General features: G+C 41.4%; 1 protein-coding gene across 1 annotated transcript in view; it reads right to left on the bottom strand.

Moving 5' to 3' along the window:
- Positions 1 to 22372, bottom strand: part of DOCK3 (dedicator of cytokinesis 3) — a 245020-nt gene that overhangs the window by 47475 nt on the left and 175173 nt on the right. The window contains exons 22-31 of the mRNA XM_037501571.2: positions 19338 to 19508; positions 16866 to 17058; positions 14092 to 14219; positions 11566 to 11712; positions 9478 to 9576; positions 6579 to 6673; positions 4804 to 4879; positions 4206 to 4306; positions 3924 to 3982; positions 288 to 436 (exon numbers count right to left, since the gene is read on the bottom strand). Of these exons, the coding sequence (XP_037357468.1) occupies positions 288 to 436; positions 3924 to 3982; positions 4206 to 4306; positions 4804 to 4879; positions 6579 to 6673; positions 9478 to 9576; positions 11566 to 11712; positions 14092 to 14219; positions 16866 to 17058; positions 19338 to 19508 (1218 nt within the window). The remainder of the gene's footprint in view (positions 1 to 287; positions 437 to 3923; positions 3983 to 4205; positions 4307 to 4803; positions 4880 to 6578; positions 6674 to 9477; positions 9577 to 11565; positions 11713 to 14091; positions 14220 to 16865; positions 17059 to 19337; positions 19509 to 22372) is intronic.

Here is a 22372-nt window from a genome sequence, read left to right as displayed (position 1 = left end):
TGGAGACAGCACACTCCCAGAACCTTCTCCTGAATAAAGCTGGGAGGATCAGTCATTCTCTCCTTAATCAAAATTCCCTTTCACAAGATAGTCATTCCTTTTCTATGCTTCTTTTCTGGCCTCTAACTTCACGAAGAAATCCATAAATCAATTCTGGCCATCAAGTAAGGGAAAAACCCTGTACAGGGTCTAAGAAGGCCAAGCTATAGACAATTCCCACTGAAACCACAGCCTGACAGAAGGGGCCCATTTCAGAGAACACTGAACACTGTCAGGTGTCATCTTACCTGTTTGAAGTTGCCGTTTTTCCTCTGCTCCCAGTCCATCATGTCATGAAAGATGGGAATCATGATATTCCGCACTTCTGGTTGTGGGACCAGGGTTACACCCAGAAAAGGACCAATCATTCCCGGAATAAAGTGGATCTTATGTTCACCTGAACAACAAAACCCAACAGGTAATAGTTTTTTGTTTTTTGTTTTTTAATTTTTAACATTTATTTATATATATTTTACATCATTGTTCATTTCTGTACAACATTTGCTTTCTCCTCTCAGGTGTAGTCTCCGTAAAATTTCCACTACCAATTCACCTGTGTGCCATCATGATAGCCTCTTGTTCTCTTCTCTCCCATTTGATCCCTGCCCCTCCCCTGCAGAGTGTCTCTGATTTATAGTTGCCTATTAATTTTATTTATTATTATTTTTTTTCCTGATCCCTTATTTGGTTCCCCTATAATCCTCCTAAAAGTGAAACCATCTGATATTTTTCTTTTTCCTTGACTTATTTCACTGAACATAATCCTTCCCAGCTCCATCCAAATTGCTGCAAATGGCATGGGTTTATCTATTTTGATTGCTTAATAATATTCTGTTGTGTATATATACCATATTTTCTTGATTCAGTCATTTCTTTTTGGGCATTTGGGTTGTTTCCATATCTTAACCTATTGTAAATATTGCTGCAATAAACACAGGGGTGCAGGTATCCTTTTGATTTAATGTTTTTGTGCCCTTTGGGTAGGTGCCAAGGAGTGGAATTGCTGGATGATATGGAAGCTCCATCTTTAGCAGACTGAGGAATCTCCACACAGCTTTCCATAGTGGGTGGACCAGTTTGCACTCCCACCAGCAGTGTAGGAGACTTCCTTTTTCTCCACATCCTTGTAAGCATTTGTTGTTGCTAGTTTTTTTAATATGTGCCATTCTCACTGGTGTAAGGTGGTATCTCATTGTGGTTTTGACTTGCATTTCCCTGATTATGTAAGTGATGTTGAACAATTTTTCATATACCTCCAAACACAGGTAATAGTTTATGATTGTTTTATTTTTTCCATGGAAACTTCTGAACTGGAGTCACAGTGCATGCTTTGATCTGCACTGGACATTTAAGAACAAAAACAAGCTCTCCCCTCTGGAGATACTTGAGATACTCCTTTTCCTGTCTTTTTTTGTTTTTCTTGGTGGGACCCTCAACGGCGGCCGGGGAATGAACCAGTGCTACAGAGGTTGCAGGCAGCCTTGAGGCCCAGCGCTCAACTGCTGTGCCACCAGGGGAGGCCCCTTCTCCTGTCTTTTTAGAGGTTAGGGATAAAGATGGTACAGCCCAGTTAAAACAAATGTTTGACAGAATTTACTAGGAGGTTTCACTAACTACCTGAAAATCATTTTGAAATCTAGATTCACTGCTCCAGAATGAATGGGATTTCTAGTAATTGTTATCCTGATTGCAGACAATCTGGTCACAGCATTTATTTAGCAAAGACAATCCATGTATTTCTGCTTAAACACAATGCAGTATCCCTAGGGTTTCCATCTCGAGTCCAGAAGCATGTAAGTGATGAGATGTTCATTCCCTGATCCAATTGCTAGACATCTGAAATCTATAGGTCTTTTCATTGCCTGCACTCATGCATGGCCAAAAGGCTCCCTCTCGAGTTAGTAGGAGTCTCCTGCATAGTATCACTCTGATTGAGAGGCCTAGGCTCTCTCTGCCTTGACTTCACATTGTATTTCTTATGGGAGCACTGTATCTACTCCGAACAGCTCAACTCATCTCTAACTTTCTTAATGCAGCCTTTCCATGGGAAGTGGGTCATGTGGGTTTTCCTGTGACTGGCCTGTCATATGGGGCATGTTCCCAGAAACCAAGGCCAGTCCTGAGGAGTGTGGATCAGAACCTTTCTTCTTCTTGCAATGGTGAAACAGCATGAACTGTCTTCCAGAGCTCTGCTTTCAGTTCTTCAGATACTAAGAAGGAAGCAAACTGTGCGCCTTTATGATTGCTACAGAAAAATATCAGTTCTTGGGGACCAGAAAATACCATTTTGACCAAAAACAATGAGATAGGAATAGATTTGTCAGGTAAATTTGGCATCTTTTTTAAAAAAAATTTCTTCCATTTTGAAAGCCCATCTAAGGAACAAGGCTGAGTCTGCATACTCCAGTCTTAGAACGTGGTACAGTTAATGTCTTGTGTTCCTAGAAATTTAATGGTAAGATCTATGCTCAAGCTGTGCTGGATACATGGAGTAAGAGCAGTACAGGCCAGTCACAGGAAAACCTACGTGACCCACTTTCCATGGAAAGGCTGCATTAAGAAAGTTGAGGGATGAGCTGAGTGAGCTGTATGGAGTAGATACAGTGCTCCCATAGGAAATACAATGTTCCCATAAGAAAAATAATGTGAAGTTCAAGGGGTAGACAGAGAGAGAAACTATCAGGGTGATATTATGCAGGAGACTCCTGCTAACTCAAGAGGTAGCCTCTTGGCCATGCATGAGTGCAAAGAATGAAAAGAACTATTTGGGAAACTGCATACTTTCTTATGGATTGGAAGACTCTACTGTTGGCAGGAAAGCCTTGCACCTTGCTTGCTGGCTCTAGACTAAGTGACTGGGATGGTTAATGGAAGACTACATTTTTATGACTATCATTCCTAAAGCTTCAGAGCCATGCGTTTAGTTGAAATTAGACTTTAGGAAAAGTAACAGCTTCTCTAACATCCTGGCAGACCACTCTGAAGACTACAGTACCAAGGGATGGCCCACCTAGTCCCTAGAGCAATTCAAGGATTCCACCAAAACTGATAATTTTAACTCCAAAGCAGTAAATGTCAAAGAAGCTACTAAAAGAAAGGATCTAAAATCAATCTCATCTAGAAGCTGTGATTCTCTACTAACACGCAACTGATGTCAGGAACCTGATCTGGATGCCTAATACCAGAGACACAAGAAATATTTCAATCTTTATTAAAAGGAACAGCTTGGGCCTCCCCAGTGGCGCAGCGGGTTGAGCGCTGTGCTGTGAAGCTGTCTGCAGCATAGGTTCGATTCCTGGCCAGCCAGGGAGAAACCCACATGGCATGGTGGCAGACCTCTCCTGCCTCGCCAGCTGCTCCCCTCAGCAGTGTCTTTGGTCTGCCTGCCTGTTTAGGTCCCCGCTCTCTGGTGAATTCTTTCATCCTCCTGTGCCTCTGACCTGTACCCCAGTTCTTGTATAAATAAATCAATCTTTAAAAAAAATAAAAGTAACAGTTTAACCCTTGTTCATGTGCTGACTATTTCCAAGATCTATGCTTTTGAGCCTGTAACTTCTGGATTGCAACACAAAGAACACAAAAGATCCTATAGGCGTGAGTTCTCAAATTGGGGGATTAAAAACTACTGGAGCTCTCATCTTCTTTCTTTCCTTTTGACTTCAGTTCTCAAAAAAGGGATTGTGCATATATATTAGTGGGGCCTTATTTCCTAGCCTAACTCTTCTGCAAGGGTCTTAGTGCACATGTGCTACACCATACATCTGAGGTGTTATGTGAAAGATTTCCTGGGTGTGAATTAACATTTATAAAACTCAGAGGAAGTTATTAGTCTTGCCACTTCTTACATGTAATATGTACAAGGAAAAAAGGAGAGAAAAACCTACCCAAATTCTGCCACATGCTGAACAGTTCATAAGCCATCATCACGCGCATGTCCCCATACCTGAGAATAGTAACACAGGAGCCAGCTATTAGTGGGAGAAAGTTCAGGAACACAGGAACACAATGGGGCTAGTCCGTTCCTAATGCTTCCAAAAAACTAAGTTATTTGGCTCTCAACTGAACTTAAACACTCGACTCCTTGGGAATTTTGTGGACTTCTGAAGGTGCCTCTCATGGAAAAAGCCCCATCTGGTAGGGAGATGAATAAGAGACATATGTCTTACTTATCCAGAATCTTCTTCCTCTTGGCTGAGGTGATGATTTCTAGCTGGAGGCTTGGCTGGTTTATGAACAGAACTGCCAAGCTAAAATAAGAATTCCACACCTAGAGAGGCAGAGAAAGAAGAAACATATGACAACCTAAATCCTTAACCTTGCAAGGAGAGATTCTAAATTTATGCATATAGAACAGAATTCATTTTACAATTAAGATCTTGATTTTTTTTCCTTCTAAATATTTTTGCATATAGGACATTTTCTTTTCTTTCTTGACTCCTCTGAAGCCAATAGTGTTGATGCTGGAATAGAAAGCATACTCATGGGTGTCTGGCTCCCAACACCTCCAATGGGAGGAAGGGGTTCCAAGGTCATAGTCTAATCACTACATGTTTGGAAGCTGATGCCATGAACGTTAATAAAGCAAAAACCAGTGAGTGTGCACTAGCACCCAGCCACCCAGATGAGTCCCTCTCAAATTCCTGATCTGCAAAACTGTGAGCAAAATAAAATGGTTCTTTTTAGTGAAACAAAAAAATAAGTATGGTTGCTTTTTAACTTTCTAGGGTTATTACAAAGATAGTGATGAACTTCACAAGTTCTTACCTTAAAGTCGAAATCTGTGTCTGTGAAATTCTTGTGTAATGCAGAAGACAGGTACTGGACAGTAGTAACTATAATACTGAAGTAAGGGAACAAGGCATTGATGGAGTTAAAAGACTAACACTGGCATCTAACAGCTTAGCATCAATTTTTTATGGTCTATGTGTATAGTTCCTGAGTATGACTTGCTCCCATGTAAGATATGACTCTACAGGAAAGAGCTAGATGGTGTGAACCTACAGAAAAACAAGCACAAAGAATGCCCCGTAGCTGGCGGGACAGCACAGGGCACCAGTGAGTTCTAGACTCAGCCCAGACATCACATTGCCTTAGTACTACTTTTCTTGGAGCCCCAGTTTCCCTGCCTATTAAAAGGAGGGGGGTGGAGTTCAGTGGCTCTTTAAGGTTTCTTCCAGCTCCAAGAGTGATTCAAAGTATTTTGGTGACTTGGGTAATTAACATATATTATGATTAGCAGAGGAATGAAGAATTTTATTATTTTACTTGATAATAGGAGTACATAGTTACTAAACCTCTACTTTGTCATATACTATTATTTTCCATCTGTAAGTTATTTGATTTTAGCCTTTGGCCTGGAATCAATCTCTCAGTTTTAGCCTGGGAACATATAAAGGAACAATGGGAGCCTTGTTAGATCTTGCTTGTTGGAACTGAGGGCACAGATTGAGGCAGAGAAGAAGTGAAGTGAGACAGGTAGGTGAGGATTAGATATACAGGGCCTTGACTGCCCAGCAAAGGGGCTCTGGTTCAGAAGAGAGGCAAGGCAAAACCAGTACATTAGAGAAATTAGTCTACCAGCAGAGTGGATGACAAATTTCAAAGGTAAAAGTCTTGCAATAAGAGGCTGCTCCTATAAGATGGGTTGGGGAGCCTGAAATACTCTGAAGGGCTAAAAGATAGAAACAAGAGGGACTCAAATGGAAAATTCACTACTTTGAGAAAATATCTATGAATTTGGTTATAACTATTCCTCTATTCTGTATAAAATGTTTGCAGTTTTGAACAAGAGAGCTCTATAAAAGGTATAAAGCAGAAAGAACATGCTGATACCTTGCTAATATATCTAATATAATTTCACTATGTCCTATATAAAGCCAACATAAAAGGTGGAGCAATGGGAGAAGGCACTAGGTTACAGACTGGAGGCCAAATGGCCTTCTTTTGAGTGGAGGGAGGCCAGATGAGCCAGCATATTATCACTTGCCCCACTTGTCTGGTTTGTCAAGAAGCAACACTGGTTAGATACAGGAGTGGGGCAGGCAATTTGGGGTCAACCTTAGAGTGAATTCTGTGACCAAAGTCAGAAGTGGTCAGAACTTCACAGTCAGGTACTGAGGTGGGTAGTTAGCACTTGCAGTGGGAGGCAAGCACTGTCTGGCAGAGAACACAAATCAAATCAAGAGAAGGGCTTGGGATACTGCCTGAAACTAGACAGCAAGAGAGGTCAGTGGGCACTGGGCAGGTTTTCCTGAAAGAGGAACCCTTCTCTATCCTTACCATGACATCATCTACCGGGCACTCAGACTCCATTTTTTAACAATTTTAACTATCTTTGACTATGTATTCTCCTCAATTTATGGTAAATGGCCAAGTCCTCTGATTGTGGTTCCAAATGTTTTTCACATTTACCCTCTTCTCTGTGCCCACGGCCTTGGCCTTTAGCTCTGTCTTGCTTTCTCTATCACATACTCCTTACATACTTTCTTTAGTCTGAAAACAGCTCAAAGGATGCTCTTGCAGGGTCCTTCCACACGTACTTGCTTGTAAGAAGTCTCATCACCATCCAGTCTCGAGGAAAGACACTCATCTTCATCAGGTTCCGGAACACACAAAAAATCTTCAACAGGAATTCCTGATGAGAGAGGAAAATTTAACAGGAGATACCACCACTATCACTGTAGCATGCATTTCTTCAACAGGCCTTTCCTGACCTCTAGAAACCATAAGAATGGGTGGGACTAGGTTAGATTCTAGTTCCCTTTGTATACTGCTTTTCTGTTAGAGGGCTGCTATGAGGGAATTCAGGCATTCTCATTGGCCAAGTATGAGCAGATTTAGACTGGGCGGAACAGAGGCATCTCTGTTTCCATGCAGCCCAGCACTGAAAGCCCAAAGCAAAGGGAAGGCTTTGTCCAGCAGAGTCCAGCAGAACTGGCGTCCAACCAAGTCTGAGGGCCTCATTCTTTGGGGGCATGGGGCATGGTCCCTGAGCACCTGATTGTAAGAACCTGTTTTCTTAAATATTAAGAACACATTGGAAGGAGAAGCGCTTTAGCAAAAGATCAAAGATACTCAAAAATCTGTTCCAGATAAAAGTAATGAGAATGGTGGCAGACCAAGGGTGTTATTCAAGAAAAATGTCTGAATCTTAGTAAGAACAGTGAGACCTGTTGTATTTTAATTTGTCCTATAACCATTATTTCTCTACCCCCACAGTAGTCTTGAAAACTACTATGGAACCACAACAGTAGTGAAAATCAGTAGCCCAGCAGTCACTGGATAGGAAAAATGGTTTTGGAGCTTCCTCCAAAAGCTCCAAACCCATAGAATTGTTAATTTTTGATCTGTTTGGCAAGTCCCTATGAAAGCCCCATTCAGAGGACTTGTATGACCTGGCTCAGAGCTCACTCAGTGAGAAAAGCCTTATCATTAAGGGTGTTTTTTTGAAAACAGTCAGCCATAATGATTTAACAGCCCAGCTGCATGAAGCAGCCTCATCATTGGGGCAAGCATGGAGGGTTCAAACAAAAGAAAAATCGGGCAATGAGGTATCTAGAGGGGCTTCTGAAAAGCTCTGACATATTTCTGTGAGTCTAGAAGGCCACACATGTTCAGGGAGAGGCACATATTCTCAGGAAAGACCTAAGAAGCCCAATCTCTCACATCTGGCTGACTTTGAGACTCTATGCAAAGAAGACATGAAGGCAAACAAAGGCAGAGATGTGAACTGCTGGAACACTCACCCGAGGCAAGCCTTAACACACATACACAGCCTCTTAGCAAGGTGTGGAAGACTTAATAATTTAAAGCACTTAAGAAAATCTGTCTAGTTATTAGCTTATCACTAAACTTACTGCATGGAAATGTTAGTGACTTCATACACCAAAGGATACAGACATTAAAGAACTGGTCCAGGAAAGTCACTAAGAAAGCCTACAAACATCAACAACAACAAAGCCTGGGGATGTTGGGGGAGGGGAAGGAAATCTGATTTTCAGAGTTGCCATACTATTCAAATTGTCCACTTTTCAACCCAAAATATAAGAAATGAAACAGGGAAGTATGGCCTATACACAGGAAGAAAGAAGGCAACAGAACTGTTTTTGAGGTATTCTCAAATGTTGGAGTAGGAAAAAAATTTTAAATCAACTGTTACAAATGTGTTCAAAGAACTAAAGGAAATCATGTCTAAAAAATGAAAGTACATGTGAAACCATCCAATATTTTTCTTTTTCCTTCTGACTTATTTCACTGAGCATAATTCCTTTTAGCTCCATCTGATGTTTTCACTTATAGCAGGAATATAGGGGAACAAAATAAGACATCAGTGTAAAAAAATAATAACAATACAAACACAACAAAGCTAAAACAGACAATTATAAACCAGAGACATACTGCAGGGGAGGAAGAGGGAGAGAGATCACACGGAGGAGGGAGGAGCACAGGGGACTGAGGTGATGGTGTAAGGGTGCATTGCTGAAGGAAATTCTATGGAGACTACACCTCAGGGGCTGGGGAGAAGCAAATATTGTTTAAAAATGAACAATGATGTAAAAAATTTTTTTTTAAAAAAAGAAAGTATAAGGACAGTATGTCACCAAATAGAGTATATGAATAAAATGGATAGAAATTATTTTGAAAGCATCAAATAGAAATTCTGGAGTTGAGAAGCAGCATAACTGAAATGAAAACTTCACTAGAGGGGCTTAAGAGAAGATTTGAACTGGCAGAAGACAGAATGAGTGAATTTAAATATAGGTCAGGGGCTCCCTGGTGGAGCAAGGGGTTAAGTCTCAGCACTATCAAGCTATCAACAACCACTGCAGCATTAAGTTTGATCCCTGGCCAGGGAAGTGACCCACACGGCACAGCAGACCTCTCCTGCCTCGCCCACTGCTCCCCTCAGCAGTGTATCTCAGTGGATTCACCTGTTCTGTTCCCCACTCTGTCTCTGGTGAATCCTTTCACCTCTGGCCTGTACCCCGGTTCTTGTACGCATAAATAAATAAAAATAAATCTTTTTAAAAAATAGGGCCTCCCCGGTGGCGCAGCGGTTGAGCGCTGGGTTGCGAAGCTGCCCACAGCCTTTGCAGTGCCAGTTCGATCCCCGGCTGCTCCCCGGCCACAGGAGGAGGGTCCCACATGGCGCGCAGACCTCTCCTGCCGCCCGCTGCTCCCCTCAGCAGTGTACTTCGGTCCTTCTGCCTGCTCTGCTCCCCGCTCTGGCTCTGGTGAATTCTCTCACCCTCCAGTGCTTCTGACAGTACCCAGTGCTTGTATAAATAAATAAATAAATCTTTAAAAAAATAAATATAAATAAATATAGGTCAATTGAGGTTATCCAGAGGAAAGATAATTTCTGCTGGGGGAAAGCCTCTGGGTAGTTTCAGAGGCATGCTTTCTATCCTGGGTGAGAGGTCAGTGCTTTGTGCCTACCTTGAGTTCATCTTTGCTCTGGAAGTTGTCCAAAAGATGCTGGTAATGGGTGTCACACATCTGGCGGAGCAGAGAGAGAAGGCAGGACACATATTCGCCCTGGGAACCAACCCAAAAAACACTTAGTAGGGCCAATCCATAAAGGCTGTGTCCCCCCAGATCCACATAGGGCAAGGAAAGAAGGAAGGGTCTGAGATGGCCCCAATGACCATGAAAGGGAATGTGACAACTCTAGCCCTGAAAATGAATTTTCTTTTCTGCTAAGGGAGGCCTCGATGGTTTGAGAGCTTTAGTAAGACCTCTGAAGCATGGGACTATTTGAAAAACCTTAGCCTGTAACAAAGAACTATGATAAAGTAAGACAGATATACTAGTTTTCTCCTAGGAAACTTTCTGCTAAATTGTCCTTTTTCACTATATGTCACTACAACACCATAGTGAGTGTGGAGGAGCTACTTAGAATAGGGTGCTCGGCCTTCTTGGGAGACAATTTGGACTCTGCCCAAATTGTAAAAGGCTGGTGCAGCCTTTTTCAAGGATCAACTTGAGGATCTCCTGGACCTTACATGTGGTTACTGGACCAGGAAGATGGAACACAGCAGATAAACACAACTGTCAGGAAACCAGAGGAGTCAAAACTGATCTTTATGAGAAGAGAAGCTACGGGCTTTAAGACAAGTAAAAATTTAAGGATAAAGATGAGCCTTTAAAATTTCATCAAGTTCTAGCTGGGACACATGGAAGAAAATCTGCTTTAAGGACTCTTTTAAAAGACTTTCACCTTTTGCAATGAGGCAGCCAAGCATGGCCTCCTCTTAGAAGGTTGCCTCCTCAGAAGGGATAGAGGACAATTACTTAATTTGGATGATTTTCAAATGTTTTAAAACTCATGGGAATTTGACAACTTTTTTTTGTATCTTAAATCCATTCTAGACCCATGAAATCACTATTATATGATGGATATATAGATATTTAAAATATACATGCACATGAACCTCAGTTTTATCTGAAAAATGGGCGTAATAAACTATATTCACAGATCACTGTGGGATCAGATGAATTAATGTACACAAAACATTTAAGAAAAAATTCAGTACATTAAAAGATGCTCAGGAAATTGTAGTATTATTGTCTCCATTTAATCTATATACGATGAATCACTTCATTAATATTGGTGAGTTATATTGTAAAGAGCATAAATCGAGGTTTTGCTCACAGCAAGCCCTGTGTCACTGCTGGTTAGAAGCGTGGGTGTATAAAGGGCACATTAGGATGCATGTGCTCTCAACAAGCACGCCTAAGAGAGCAAATGTTTTTTCAAAGCCAACGCTCTAAAACGCATGCTTGTCCTCTGCTCTCCCAAGCATGCTGGAGCTTAGCTTGCTCCCATAGAGCATTTTCTTTAAAGAGATCATTGTGATGTCCTACCTTCCAACTGGAAGATTCCATGCAATCTGTTTATCATGTTCTAACATGAGGGTTGAGAAGTGTACTCTGGTCTAGAAGTGGAGAATCTGGGGCCCATGGCCCCATCTCCCTGACCCAGTATATTTCCCTTCTAATTAGATCATCAACAATCATTATTCAGTAAAGCCAGTGCAATTATATTTCAACATTATTCCTGATGCTGGATATTTAGATACAAACACTATATATAAAAGCAACTAAAATGTAAAACTAAGCAAATTCTGAGAAAATTATTCTGTCATGCACATCATTTAGGAAAGTCTGTTCCTAGAGGGAACAGACTTTTATTTTTTACCTTCAATCTTTTAACTACATCTCTGCTTCATTCCACTTTATTGAAAATGACTTGGCTCAAAGTCAAAGACCAACAGATACAGTGTGCAGGAAAGCAGGACAAGAAGTGTTCCCTGAACCTGCTCTAAAGTAGACTCTTAGAATTATGAACCTAGGCCTTTCAGAGTGGAGATGGAAGTCAGATTTGAGAAGGGAGAGGGCAGCATGCTGACAACCATGCAGGAAGGGAGGCTGAGATGAAGGTAGTGGGATGGTGAGATGGGGGTTGGCATGGAGGAACCCCAGGTTAGAAAAGAAAGAAAGAAAACCTGAATGTTAGTTACTAACAGTGATCTCGGCTGTGCACTGCGGGCACCGCTGCCCTCTTACCGCCTCCTGAGCATGCGATTTGCTCATGATGGTGAGCAGAGTCTGCAAGAGCACATCCAGGAGGCTCTCCACCATCATTTCTACCTCCTCCATGACATCTGCCTCCTGGAGCAAGCAGCAAGAAAGCACACCATTAGCACCAGGCTGGGCTGACATATAGCTGGCAGTGCCTACTAGTCAGCCACGTCAGGAGTGGTCTTTAGATTGTGTTTTCAACACTGAGCTCTCAGTCTCACTAGTAAAGAGTGTGAAGGAACCCAGGCCAGCAGCTTTGAGTGGAGGTGAGGCACACCTGCCGCTGTTAGCCTGTCAGGGTGGTTAGGCCTCACCCTAATCTAGCACTGCTGTAGCACCCAAAGTTCGGTACTTCAGGCAGATACATTGATTTCAAAGTCCAAAGTGAAAGCAAAGGTCCTGAATTAAACATTTTCTCTGATTTCCCTAAAAACGTCCAGAGAAAGCACAGCACTGTTGACTAACACTATGAGAAAATAGTATTCACAGTAACAGGCTGTGGCAGCAGCACCTCACAGCTGCCATCATACATAGAAGTTTCTCAGTCCTTCTGAGAACTGTTTTCTCCTCAGGTGATCTCAATCTTCACCAGCCCTGAATGTTGTTCAGAAAGGCTGGGTCTCAGTTCTAGCTCCTCAGCATTCTTGCTCGTGCTCCCTGGTCCACCTGGAAGACCCTGGTCTTAGCATCTTTCTCAGGCAGCCCCATAAAAATAACAGAGCATGCTTCCTCACAAAGGGCTGCTTCCCAGATGCCAGGCTCTGACTTTAGGAAATTTGTGCTTCTCTTTTACAGACCTTTCGCATTTAATCTCACATCCTGTAGATTGATCTTAATGATCCCACTAAAAGATTCCTATTGCTCCTTTCCAAGCCTCCAGTGCTCAAATGTCCATCTGTCCATCCAAACATCATCTATTAAGAATTTAACACATGCCAGTCACTGAGAACCTGGATATACAGAGATGAACAAGAAAGATAGTATCTCTGCTCTTATGGAGCTAGAATTTCATCTAATCCCCTATCCATCCACTCAATATAACTGCACTATGCCTCATTTCACTTGATAAATTTGAGTATTTCTTGGAGCCAAAGTTGTCTTATGTATTGAACTGATCAAAAGACTCTTACCTGTGCAGTCTGAGTAATTGTAAGCAACTAGTTGCACCTGACTTCTAGCCCCACAAATACAACCAGATTATCTCCTTTAGATTTCCACCAGGGCCTGTTCTGCTTTCATTGCTTCTTTCTCTTTCTCCCCCTTCAATTACTCTTTTTCCATTAGCAATAAGTCTCCTATCCCCTCAAGTCTGACCTTGGGCTATTCTGGCAGCGGACCTTGTGTGCTTGGTGTTGCCTCTTTGAGGCCTGGTGTGAAGGAGAGCTGCCAGGCCTTGCCTGGAGCCAAGAGCCAACAACAGAGCCACTGCAACCATCACAGTCACTCGCCCAAGCTGGGCCCCTGTCACCAGATGGTATTTTAAGTCTGGACACCAAAGCACCCTATTGGGTCTCTGAATCCTGTAGCGTTTGAACCAGGCATATTCTTTCCTTTTTGGCACCTCTCCTGATTCACATGGATACACTAACCTTGAATATTCTTATCACCTGGCTACTGACTTTCATTTTAAATGCCCTTGAAATTTTATTCTCTAAAAACCTTATCTCAATAAAATGGTATAGAGGAAAAAAACCAAACGCATTATTTTTCTTAATTATTTTCTTTATACTTTGCTGTAGTTTCCAAATTCTCTATAAGAAATATTCATTTCTTTAACAATCACACAAATATAAAATAAAAAATATGATTAAAATTGACTCAGGGTCTTTCCTTCCCTCCTCCCTCCCCGTCTCCCCTGGCTCCTTCTTTTACTACCATAGATCTCCTTTACAAAGAAAAAACAAAGAGGAAAGAAAAACAGGCTAAAGCATTACTAGTTGAATTACCTCACCCTAAGTACAATTCTACCACCCCATGAGGCTCAGAGCTCTTGTGAGCGACATTTCTCTCTTGCACATCCTGACCTCATCTGGCATAGTATGGGAATGCCATATGGGTGGAATCAAGCTGCCAGGAAACTGACAGAATAGTCTGTATGAGCAAGCTGCTTCTGAGTTGGAGCCCGCATCATATGCTCATGGCGGAGGATCCTCAGAACACTTGAAGGAACACAGGATTAATACCTTTTGAAAGATACAGAACATGGCACAGCATTGGGCTTTCTGGTACTACAGACAACTATGTTCCTGGGTGGATTCAAGGTAGCGCAACTTTTTAAAATAGCAAGACTACTGTGCTGAGGAGCCTGCTGGGCACACACAGGCTTCTGTTCACTTGGGCACTCCCTGTCTCTGATGAAAGCCTCTCTGACTGAAAAGTACACAAAGCAATCTTTGTTGGTTTGGCTCTGGCTAAAGACACAAGATTAGGGCAGAGCTGAGGGAGGCAGAGTGGGTGTGCGGCCACTACCAGAGAGCTGGTTTTGACGATGGAGAAGATACTGCCAAGAATCCCTGAGCAGATCAGCAGCTCTTTCTGCTGCCTCAGGTGAAGGTGAATGTGATGCAGAACCACAGGAAGCAGGATGCGGCGGGATTCTGGGAGAGAAAACACACAGGTGAAGAAGCCCTTCAGAGAACTAGATACCTCTGGAAGTCAGTGGCAATACAGAACTAAGCTAATCTCAAATTAGGAAGGGCTGGCAATGGAGGCAAGCTGGTGGTCACCCCTTCCCTTATGAGAGCCTAAAAACCTACTCCCTGGACATTGTAAGACATCCCATGGTATACCCTTCCCTTTTTCTTTCCTTTTTTCTCATTCTGAGTTTTAGTATATGTTGTCTTTTGTGCAGGTTTAATATTTGAAGATTGTTTCCAAATGAAATCTCTTTAATGACTAGACTTCAAATGAAAAGCATAGCTTACAGTGAAAATGCCATTTAAGTGACACACCTAGTTCTATGGACGACACTGACTGAGCCCATAGACTTGATATGGACCCTAAGTGGTTCCTCTTTACAATGCTGGCAAGGGGGCCTGAAACTTCCACACCCCTAAGTTTTTACTCTGGAACTCTGTAGGCCTCTTTCGTTTTCACTTCAGGCTTGTGGGGCTCTAGGTATGTTCACGGCAATGGAGGAAAATATAGAAAACCTGTCACAGGCTTTGAAAATTATGTAACCCTTATTGCCCACCCTACTTGCATAAATTCAAGTGTTTTTCCCTTTCTTTTCAGTGTAACTAGAGTAGCATTTTCACTAGGAAATGACTATATTTAGAACCCTGAATTCAGGAAGGTTGGATCCAAGTCAAACTCTTTTATTAACTCACACCAAGACCCCAGGAAGGTTGCCTTCTCCTATGGGCTTGATTTTCCCATCTGTAGAATGAGGTGCTAACAGCCTTTTCTGCATTTACTTTATAACTGTGGTAAGAAGAAAAAGCAAAATACAAGTGTGAACAAAGCACCCCTATGTGGTCAGTGATTGTGTGACCCTGTAGGCGTCCTCATATCTGGCCATGAGTAGGTTCATAACTCAGTCAGATCACCAGCAACACAAACAACCCATGGCATTTTAGACTTATTGTTCATGTTTGCCCACATATCAGTGTTCCAGATGAAATTCAGAAAGGAAGTGTTTTTCAGTTGAAGACAAATAACATGACACACAAGAGATTTTGGGACTGCCTTGTCAAATACTTACAATACGTTCAACTAAGATAGAGTGACAGCTGCTCTATGTTTAAAAGGATACTTGGGTAAAAGAAAAGTGTTTACCATATTTTGTAGACCAAAATGTCAAAAAGCAGGATTTATAACAACTAATAACTGCCTACAGACAAAATAGTAGTTTGTTACTGGAACCTGCTGAAGAAGAGTCCAGTAAGTGACATGCTCTGAGAATATGTGTGTGGGTTAAATATGTGTGTGGGTTAAATAACCACTGGTGAAAATCTCCTGCTCAGGGAAGATGCTGCAATCAAGAATTCAATGAATGTGAGATGCAAATGAAAATTTGGTGGTGGCTTGTTGTCGCAAAATCCAATTATATAGTTCTACCACCACATAAAGTTTAAAAATAATTTTTAAGTGACTGTGGAAATCAGCAAGTACATGTAAAAATATTAGAAATAAAGTATGTCAACAAGGGCAACTTGCTGCCTGGCTTCCCATATACTCTAGAAACATCTTTAAGTAGCGCATAAAGCTTAAGTGTGTACAATGGCCTTGGTCATAGTGTGTCCAAATTGATAAAATCTTCAATCCAGGGACTGGAGAAGAGAGAAGTGTTTATCATAAACAACTACTGGTAGAGAATAGTTGACTTTTCTTGGAGGTAGATTTACCATCAGCAATATGCCACATTGGCAGAGTTAAGTCAGAGGGGATAACTATTTAGTACTGCAAGTAAGTACAGCACTGGGGCTGAGAAATCATTGTTGTTATACTGTAAGAGTTAAACTTAAAAAAATTCACTACTAAAAATTCTAATTATAAAAATTCTAACAATAATTTTTTTTGCTAGCACATTTTATTTATTCCCATGTCCTAGAAGTATATTCTATGAGTGACATTTCACTTAAAGGATCAGACTTATATTGATCTTAACATTTGGCCAGTAAATATTTGGTAGCACTGCAGGGTTGAACTTGATCATGTTTAATGCAGTTTTAGGAGTTAATCTAGAGGTTCCTTCTGAAAGGCAGCCTGGACTACTGATGGTATTTGTTAGGCTGTCATGAGCTCTTGGGGAGCACAAAGGACTCCGTACATCTCTGTTTAATCCTTAGAGGCGTCTTCAAAGAGATGAAAAGGGATCCATCTGACTGGTGAGGCAAGGAAATCAGTCCTCAGGGTCTACTTTCAGGGCCTCTTTTTTATTTACTGGATGTCCTTGTTTCCTCAAGCTAGAGCCTTCTCTCTTGTGACCCCTCTTTCCCATCCTACTGGGGGTATGGCAGTGTTATAATTTGTTAGACTTGTGGGCCGGGAGGTTGCTCTGCAAGCTACCCATGGCATGCCCCAGGGTGTGGGTCCCCAGAAAATAATTGTGAGTGAGGCAGTAGGCCTAAGTCTTGGCTGTATTCTCTAAATTTATTAAAAAAAAAAAATAAACCTGCTGCATTTTAAGGGCCACTAGCTTCTTGTATGATGGTTGATAAAACTGAACCTTTGATTCTACCACTTGTCTGATGCCCTGAAAGGACAAAAGTAAGTCTGACTCTCATCCCAACTTCATTTACCTGAAAAAGAAAACAGGCGACTGTCCACAGTTCTGGCAATAGATTGCAGCTTTACGACATCCATTGACTGCCCAATGTGCACAGTGCTGGGCATGCTCCCCAGTGTCCCTCTCACAAATTCTGCCACTTCCTGCACGGTGAACATTTGGAGCAGCTCATCAAAGATGGTTGGGAAGGAATTGAGAAGTGCAGCCTGCAGAAGCAAGCAAAGCTGTAGTTAGCAGGGAGTGAAGTGTGTTTCTAGCTTATATGCTCAGACAATAAATTAAGGCCGTAAAAGGCTGAAGAGGGTTTCCAGCACCCCTTCCTTTAGTGTCTCCTCCCCAACCTTTGACTTCACTCATTCACACTTAGGGTATGGGGCAAGAAGAACCAGAAAGGAAATCAAGACAGGAGAAAGTGCTGGGGATCAGGTCACCTCAGGTTTTTATAACTTGCCAAGCTATTTCCTAAGAGAGGAGAACACAGAGAACTCAACTCAACATGGCTTATACTCATAGTTGATTTTGCTCAGAAAATGGATTTAAAATTTTGTCTTTATGACATCTTTACAGACACATCACCCAAAGCAGTGATAGTGAAGACAAAGATAAACAGCTGGGACTACATCAAATTAAAGAGCTTCTGCACAGCAAAAGAGACAATAACAAAAACAAAGAGAAACCCCACCAACTGGGAGAACATTTTTGCACCCAACACTAATGATAAAGGACTGATCACAAAAATCTGCAAAGAGCTGATGAGACTCAGCAACAACAAAGAAAATAATCCAGTCAAAAAATGGGCAGAAGAGCTAAAAAGAAACTTCTCTGAAGAGGAAATGCAAATGGCCAACAGACATATGAAAAAATGTTCAACATCACTTGTAATCAGGGAAATGCAAATCAAAACTACCATGAGATACCATCTCACACCAGTGAGAATGGCACATATTAAAAAAACTAGCAACAACAAATGTTGGCGAGGATGTGGAGAAAAAGGAACTCTTGTGCACTGTTGGTGGGAGTGCAAACTGGTCCAACCACTATGGAGAGCTGTGTGGAGATTTCTGGACCTACTAAACATAGAGCTTCCATATGATCCAGCAATTCCACTCCTAGGTATTTACCCAAAGGACACAGAAACATCAATTCCAAAGAGCACCTGCACTCCTATGTTTATAGCAGCACTGTTTACAATAGCTAAGCTTTGGAAACAACCCAAATGCCCAAAAATAGATGACTTGATCAAGAAGATGTGGTACATATATACCATGGAATATTACTCAGCATTCAAAAAAGATAAACACATGCAATTTGCAGCAACATGGATGGCACTGGAAGGGATCATGCTCAGCGAAATAAGCCAAAAAGAAAAAGAAAAATACCGGATGGTCTCACTCATAGCAGGAATCTAGAAAACTTAAATAAGGGACCAGGAAAATGAATATAAGAAAGTGAAAATCAAAATCAACAAAAAAACTATGAACCAGAGACACTTTTTGGGGGGTGGGGGGCGGGAGGGGAAGGATTGGGGTCAGAATGGGGCGTTTGCAATTGTATGGGGGAATATAAAAATAAAATTTAATATTTAAAAAAAATAAATAAATAAATAAAAAAATAAAATAAAATTTTGTCTTTATGATCAAGATTTTGATTTTTCAATTGTTGTCCCAAACCAAAACCAAAACCTATCAAATAAAGTATGGCAGAGAGAGCTTTGTGCTTCCAAGCAGCCCTAGTTGGATTCCACTCACACCCTGCCCCACCAATCCAGCTTTCAGAACTGGACCATTTCCCGAGGATAATGACGTTTATTTGAGAACATGAAATCGGAGCACTTTGTAAGTTATTTCCTTCATAAGTGATGCCTGGTAGTCTCAAGTGTAAACCCAAAAGGATGGTGAATGTGTGATGTAATCAGTCATGAGGATTACTGATGATGGTGGTAGAGACCAGCGACCTAAATGGTCCTGGCAAGGGGAGTGTGTGTGTGTTTAGAGACTTTGCTGTTAGAATCTTGGCTCTGGCAGACAGACCCATGGAGTGCCACTTTGAGGACACTCTGATAATAGTTCCAAAGCCTTGGGGAGACAGACTACTACAGAGGAAAGAGACAAGCACTAACCTCAAGTCTTAAAAATTAACACAGTGACTAGAAAAAGTAAAATCCCTAATACATTCTGAATATCCACTGCAAATAAGATGTTCAAAAACAACTAACAAAATGGCAGCTAAGTAAATCTGGTATAAAGAAGTTTCCTGGGAATAAAGTTGTGCCTCTTCACCATAAAGCTGTTTCATATTTGGCAGCTGGGACATAGCTGGCTTTGAAGTAACAATTGCATTTTGTTCTATTAGGTATTTCCTTGTAAATCACACATGAGCCTGGCAGGGCTTCACTGACTGGAAACCAGAGGATACAGAAATTACCTGCTAATACAGACCAGAAAACTTCCCTGCAAGGAACAACACTTTCCAGCAACTCACATACCTGAGTGAAAAGGAGTGTTTCTGAGTTTCTGCTGTCCAGACTGAGAACAAACCGGATGGACTGGAAGAGTTCTTGGATGCTGGATCGGAACTGCTCCTCTTCCATCCCACAGGTGGCTCGTGAGTACAGGATCCTTGATTGCACAATGAACTTGAAAAGGTATTCCAAGGCCTGGAGGTGTGGGGAAAAAAAGAGATGAAAAGGTTTTAAAGACGTTTAGAAATAAATAGAGGTGAATGAAGGGCAAAGTAATGGTAAATTCTATGACAGAATCAGGTGGTAGACAATTTTAACCATGGTGTCACACACTTTATTTTTAAATTTTTCTCAAGAGGTCACTGATCAGCAGCTATCTTCTACTGAGGATCATTACATGATTTTAAGACTGTTTTTTGAGGTTCTGGAATTGAGGAACCACAGCCTTCTAGAAGAAGTAGAATTATATAGGATCAAAAGAAAATTAAGTTTCTCTCCATTTTTTTTCAGGTTTGGAAGTAAGAAGCTCCAAATGCACTAATATAAGAACTACTCTTGAATTTATTCCAAGAAGGAAGATTATTTTAAGAAGTCTTCTGCATCTTTGAGACAGAGCTTGACAGCCTTCTCATCAGGGGTCAAGTTTGGAGAAAAGTTGCCAGGTTGCACAGCAGCTGGCAGACTTGACATGCTGACTCTTTACCTTCCTTCAGACCAGGACACCTGCCATATACAGTTCATGATCAATACAGAAGATAAAATTCTCATAACATGTCTTGGGAGCAGAATCAGATCATGGAGCATTCCTGTAGTTTGGCCCATGCTTGTGAGTAGAGTAATTCTATTTTAAGAGAACAGATTTTAGATTCAGGACTATCTGCTTTCTAATCAAAGAACTACCATAGCTGTACCAGACACAGGAAAGGCAGAGACATTGGGGAGAAACTTCTCCAAGGATGAAATAGTGGAGCTCAGTTACTTAAAATATATAACAGGAAACAACTCCCAAGAGATCTTTCATAATCTCTCCATCTGTCAGAAGGTTTGGGAATACAAGACTTTTTTTTTGTGGCCCACACAAAACTCAGCTGGCACTGGAGAATGACTAGTTAAGTGTGTCTCCCAATGTTTACAGCAGAAGATAAGTTATAGCATGTGGCCTCATTTCCATAAATGCTGTAATTTCTGTTATAGGAGCATTTAATGCCTGGTCTGTAAAGAACTTCGAAAATCTGTGATACATTCTGTAATTTTAAAAAAGGAAAACGTTTTCCTCCTTATCAGATTTTCTCAATTTCAAACAGCTACCATAAGAGATGTATTGAGTGGCTTGAAATTAGTTTCAATGTGAGAGCCAGAACTGAACAGCATAGTTTTTTGCACCTTCTGGGCATGAGGATTTAGTTTCTCCATTAAGTTCTAAAATAAAAAAACACCTTGCAGAGAAGCACAAGGATGGTGCTGAAGATGACCTTGTGAAAAACTTGGAAAACCATGGAAAACAAATCTACTTCCAGTCATCTAGCATAACCTGACTTCCACTTCCCCACTCTTGATTTTTAACATCATCACCTGCTTGGCCAGGATCAGGAGACAGATGCAACTGGGGAAGGAAAGGAGACTGGAAGAAAGAGTAGAAGGTAAGGGATGTACAGAATTTGTTTCAAAGTTCAAGGATGCTCCCAACCCCACTTGGAGATAATGGAACTCTGTTCTTTTCTACTTAAGTTAGTAAATCTGAGAGGAAAAGAGATCCTCAAAGTTATTACAGCCTTTCTATCATCAGGGAGAGCCACTGTACCCTCTTTCCTCTGCTTCTTGGTAAGGATCTCAGGCATTCAGAAGTGAATAGTGTGCCGTCTTCTTGGAGCGTCTTGTTAAAATCTATCCTCGAGCCATCAAGGATAACCCCCACGGGTCATCACATGGGAATAAATAATATAGCCACATAAGAAAGTAAAGAGCTTCTTATTTCCATCTTTCTTGCAGAACTTTTTTTTGAAAGCTCATGACTCAAAGTGAAGGGAAGAGATGGGACATGAGTGGCAAGATATGCTGAATCAAGAGGTTTCCTGGGCCATACGCTACCGAGTGAGAGGTGCCAGGAGCATATGCGTCCTGTGAAGGATGAAAATAGGACCAAGTCAGAGATATACTACTTTGGTGAAGGGGACCAAACTGAAACTCAATGAAGAGGGGATTAAGATGTATTCCTATCTGATGCCTTTCAAACCAGGCTGATGGAAGAATGAGTATGGAAAGTGCTCCTTCAAGATTATTAACTTAATGCTTCCTTTTTCTCATCCAAACCTGATCTTTTCCAGGAATTCTGCACCTCCTTAAGTAACCCTGCCATCAACCCTGCTGCTCTAGCCAGAACCCCTGGGAACCAGCCTCCGCTCTCCCTTTCTGTCACTTCTCACATCAGATCTAACATTTGTAAGCTCCTGTGTCGGTCACATTTGCCAATTTTTGGTTGCTTGAAAACTCAAGCTTTTACCCACCCAGGCTTTTTAAACATGCTGTTTTCTCTGTCTTGACTGTTTCTCCCCCACCTCTTACCACTGATTTCAGTTAAAAGGTCATCTCCTCAGAGAAATTCTCTCTAAACTCTTGATATTAAGGTAAATATTCCTTTCTAGTAGTCTATCCCATGAATCTATTTCCTTTACAGTACTCCTCAAATTTTTTCCCCACTAATTTTGTATATTTATCTGTTTTACATGTTTATTGTCTATCTTTCCCCCACTTCAATGGACTAGCCTGTTCTGCTTGGACTCCTACTAACTCCCCAGTGGCTAACATAGTGTCTGATACATGGCAGGTTTCAAGCAATATCAACTGACTAAATGACTCTTAGGAGAAAACAACTTCTGTGATGCCTTCTCCAGTATCCATAAGTAATTAATTTATGGAGTCACACAGAACATTTTGTATTTAACTCAACTTTTAACCCTTCAAATATTATGTAAAGCACCTGACAGGTGCTGGGGTACAGAGAAGAACAGAACCCACAGGCCCTGCCTTCACACAACATTCATATCCTTGCTCTACAGCGG

This window comes from Talpa occidentalis, unplaced genomic scaffold (assembly GCF_014898055.3).
Source record: "Talpa occidentalis isolate TD23 unplaced genomic scaffold, MPIMG_talOcc4v2.1 talOcc4.10, whole genome shotgun sequence".
NCBI classification, from domain to species: Eukaryota; Metazoa; Chordata; class Mammalia; order Eulipotyphla; family Talpidae; genus Talpa; species Talpa occidentalis.
The sequence above is the reverse complement of the archived record's forward strand: the minus strand, read 5'-3'. Positions and strand labels throughout refer to the sequence as shown.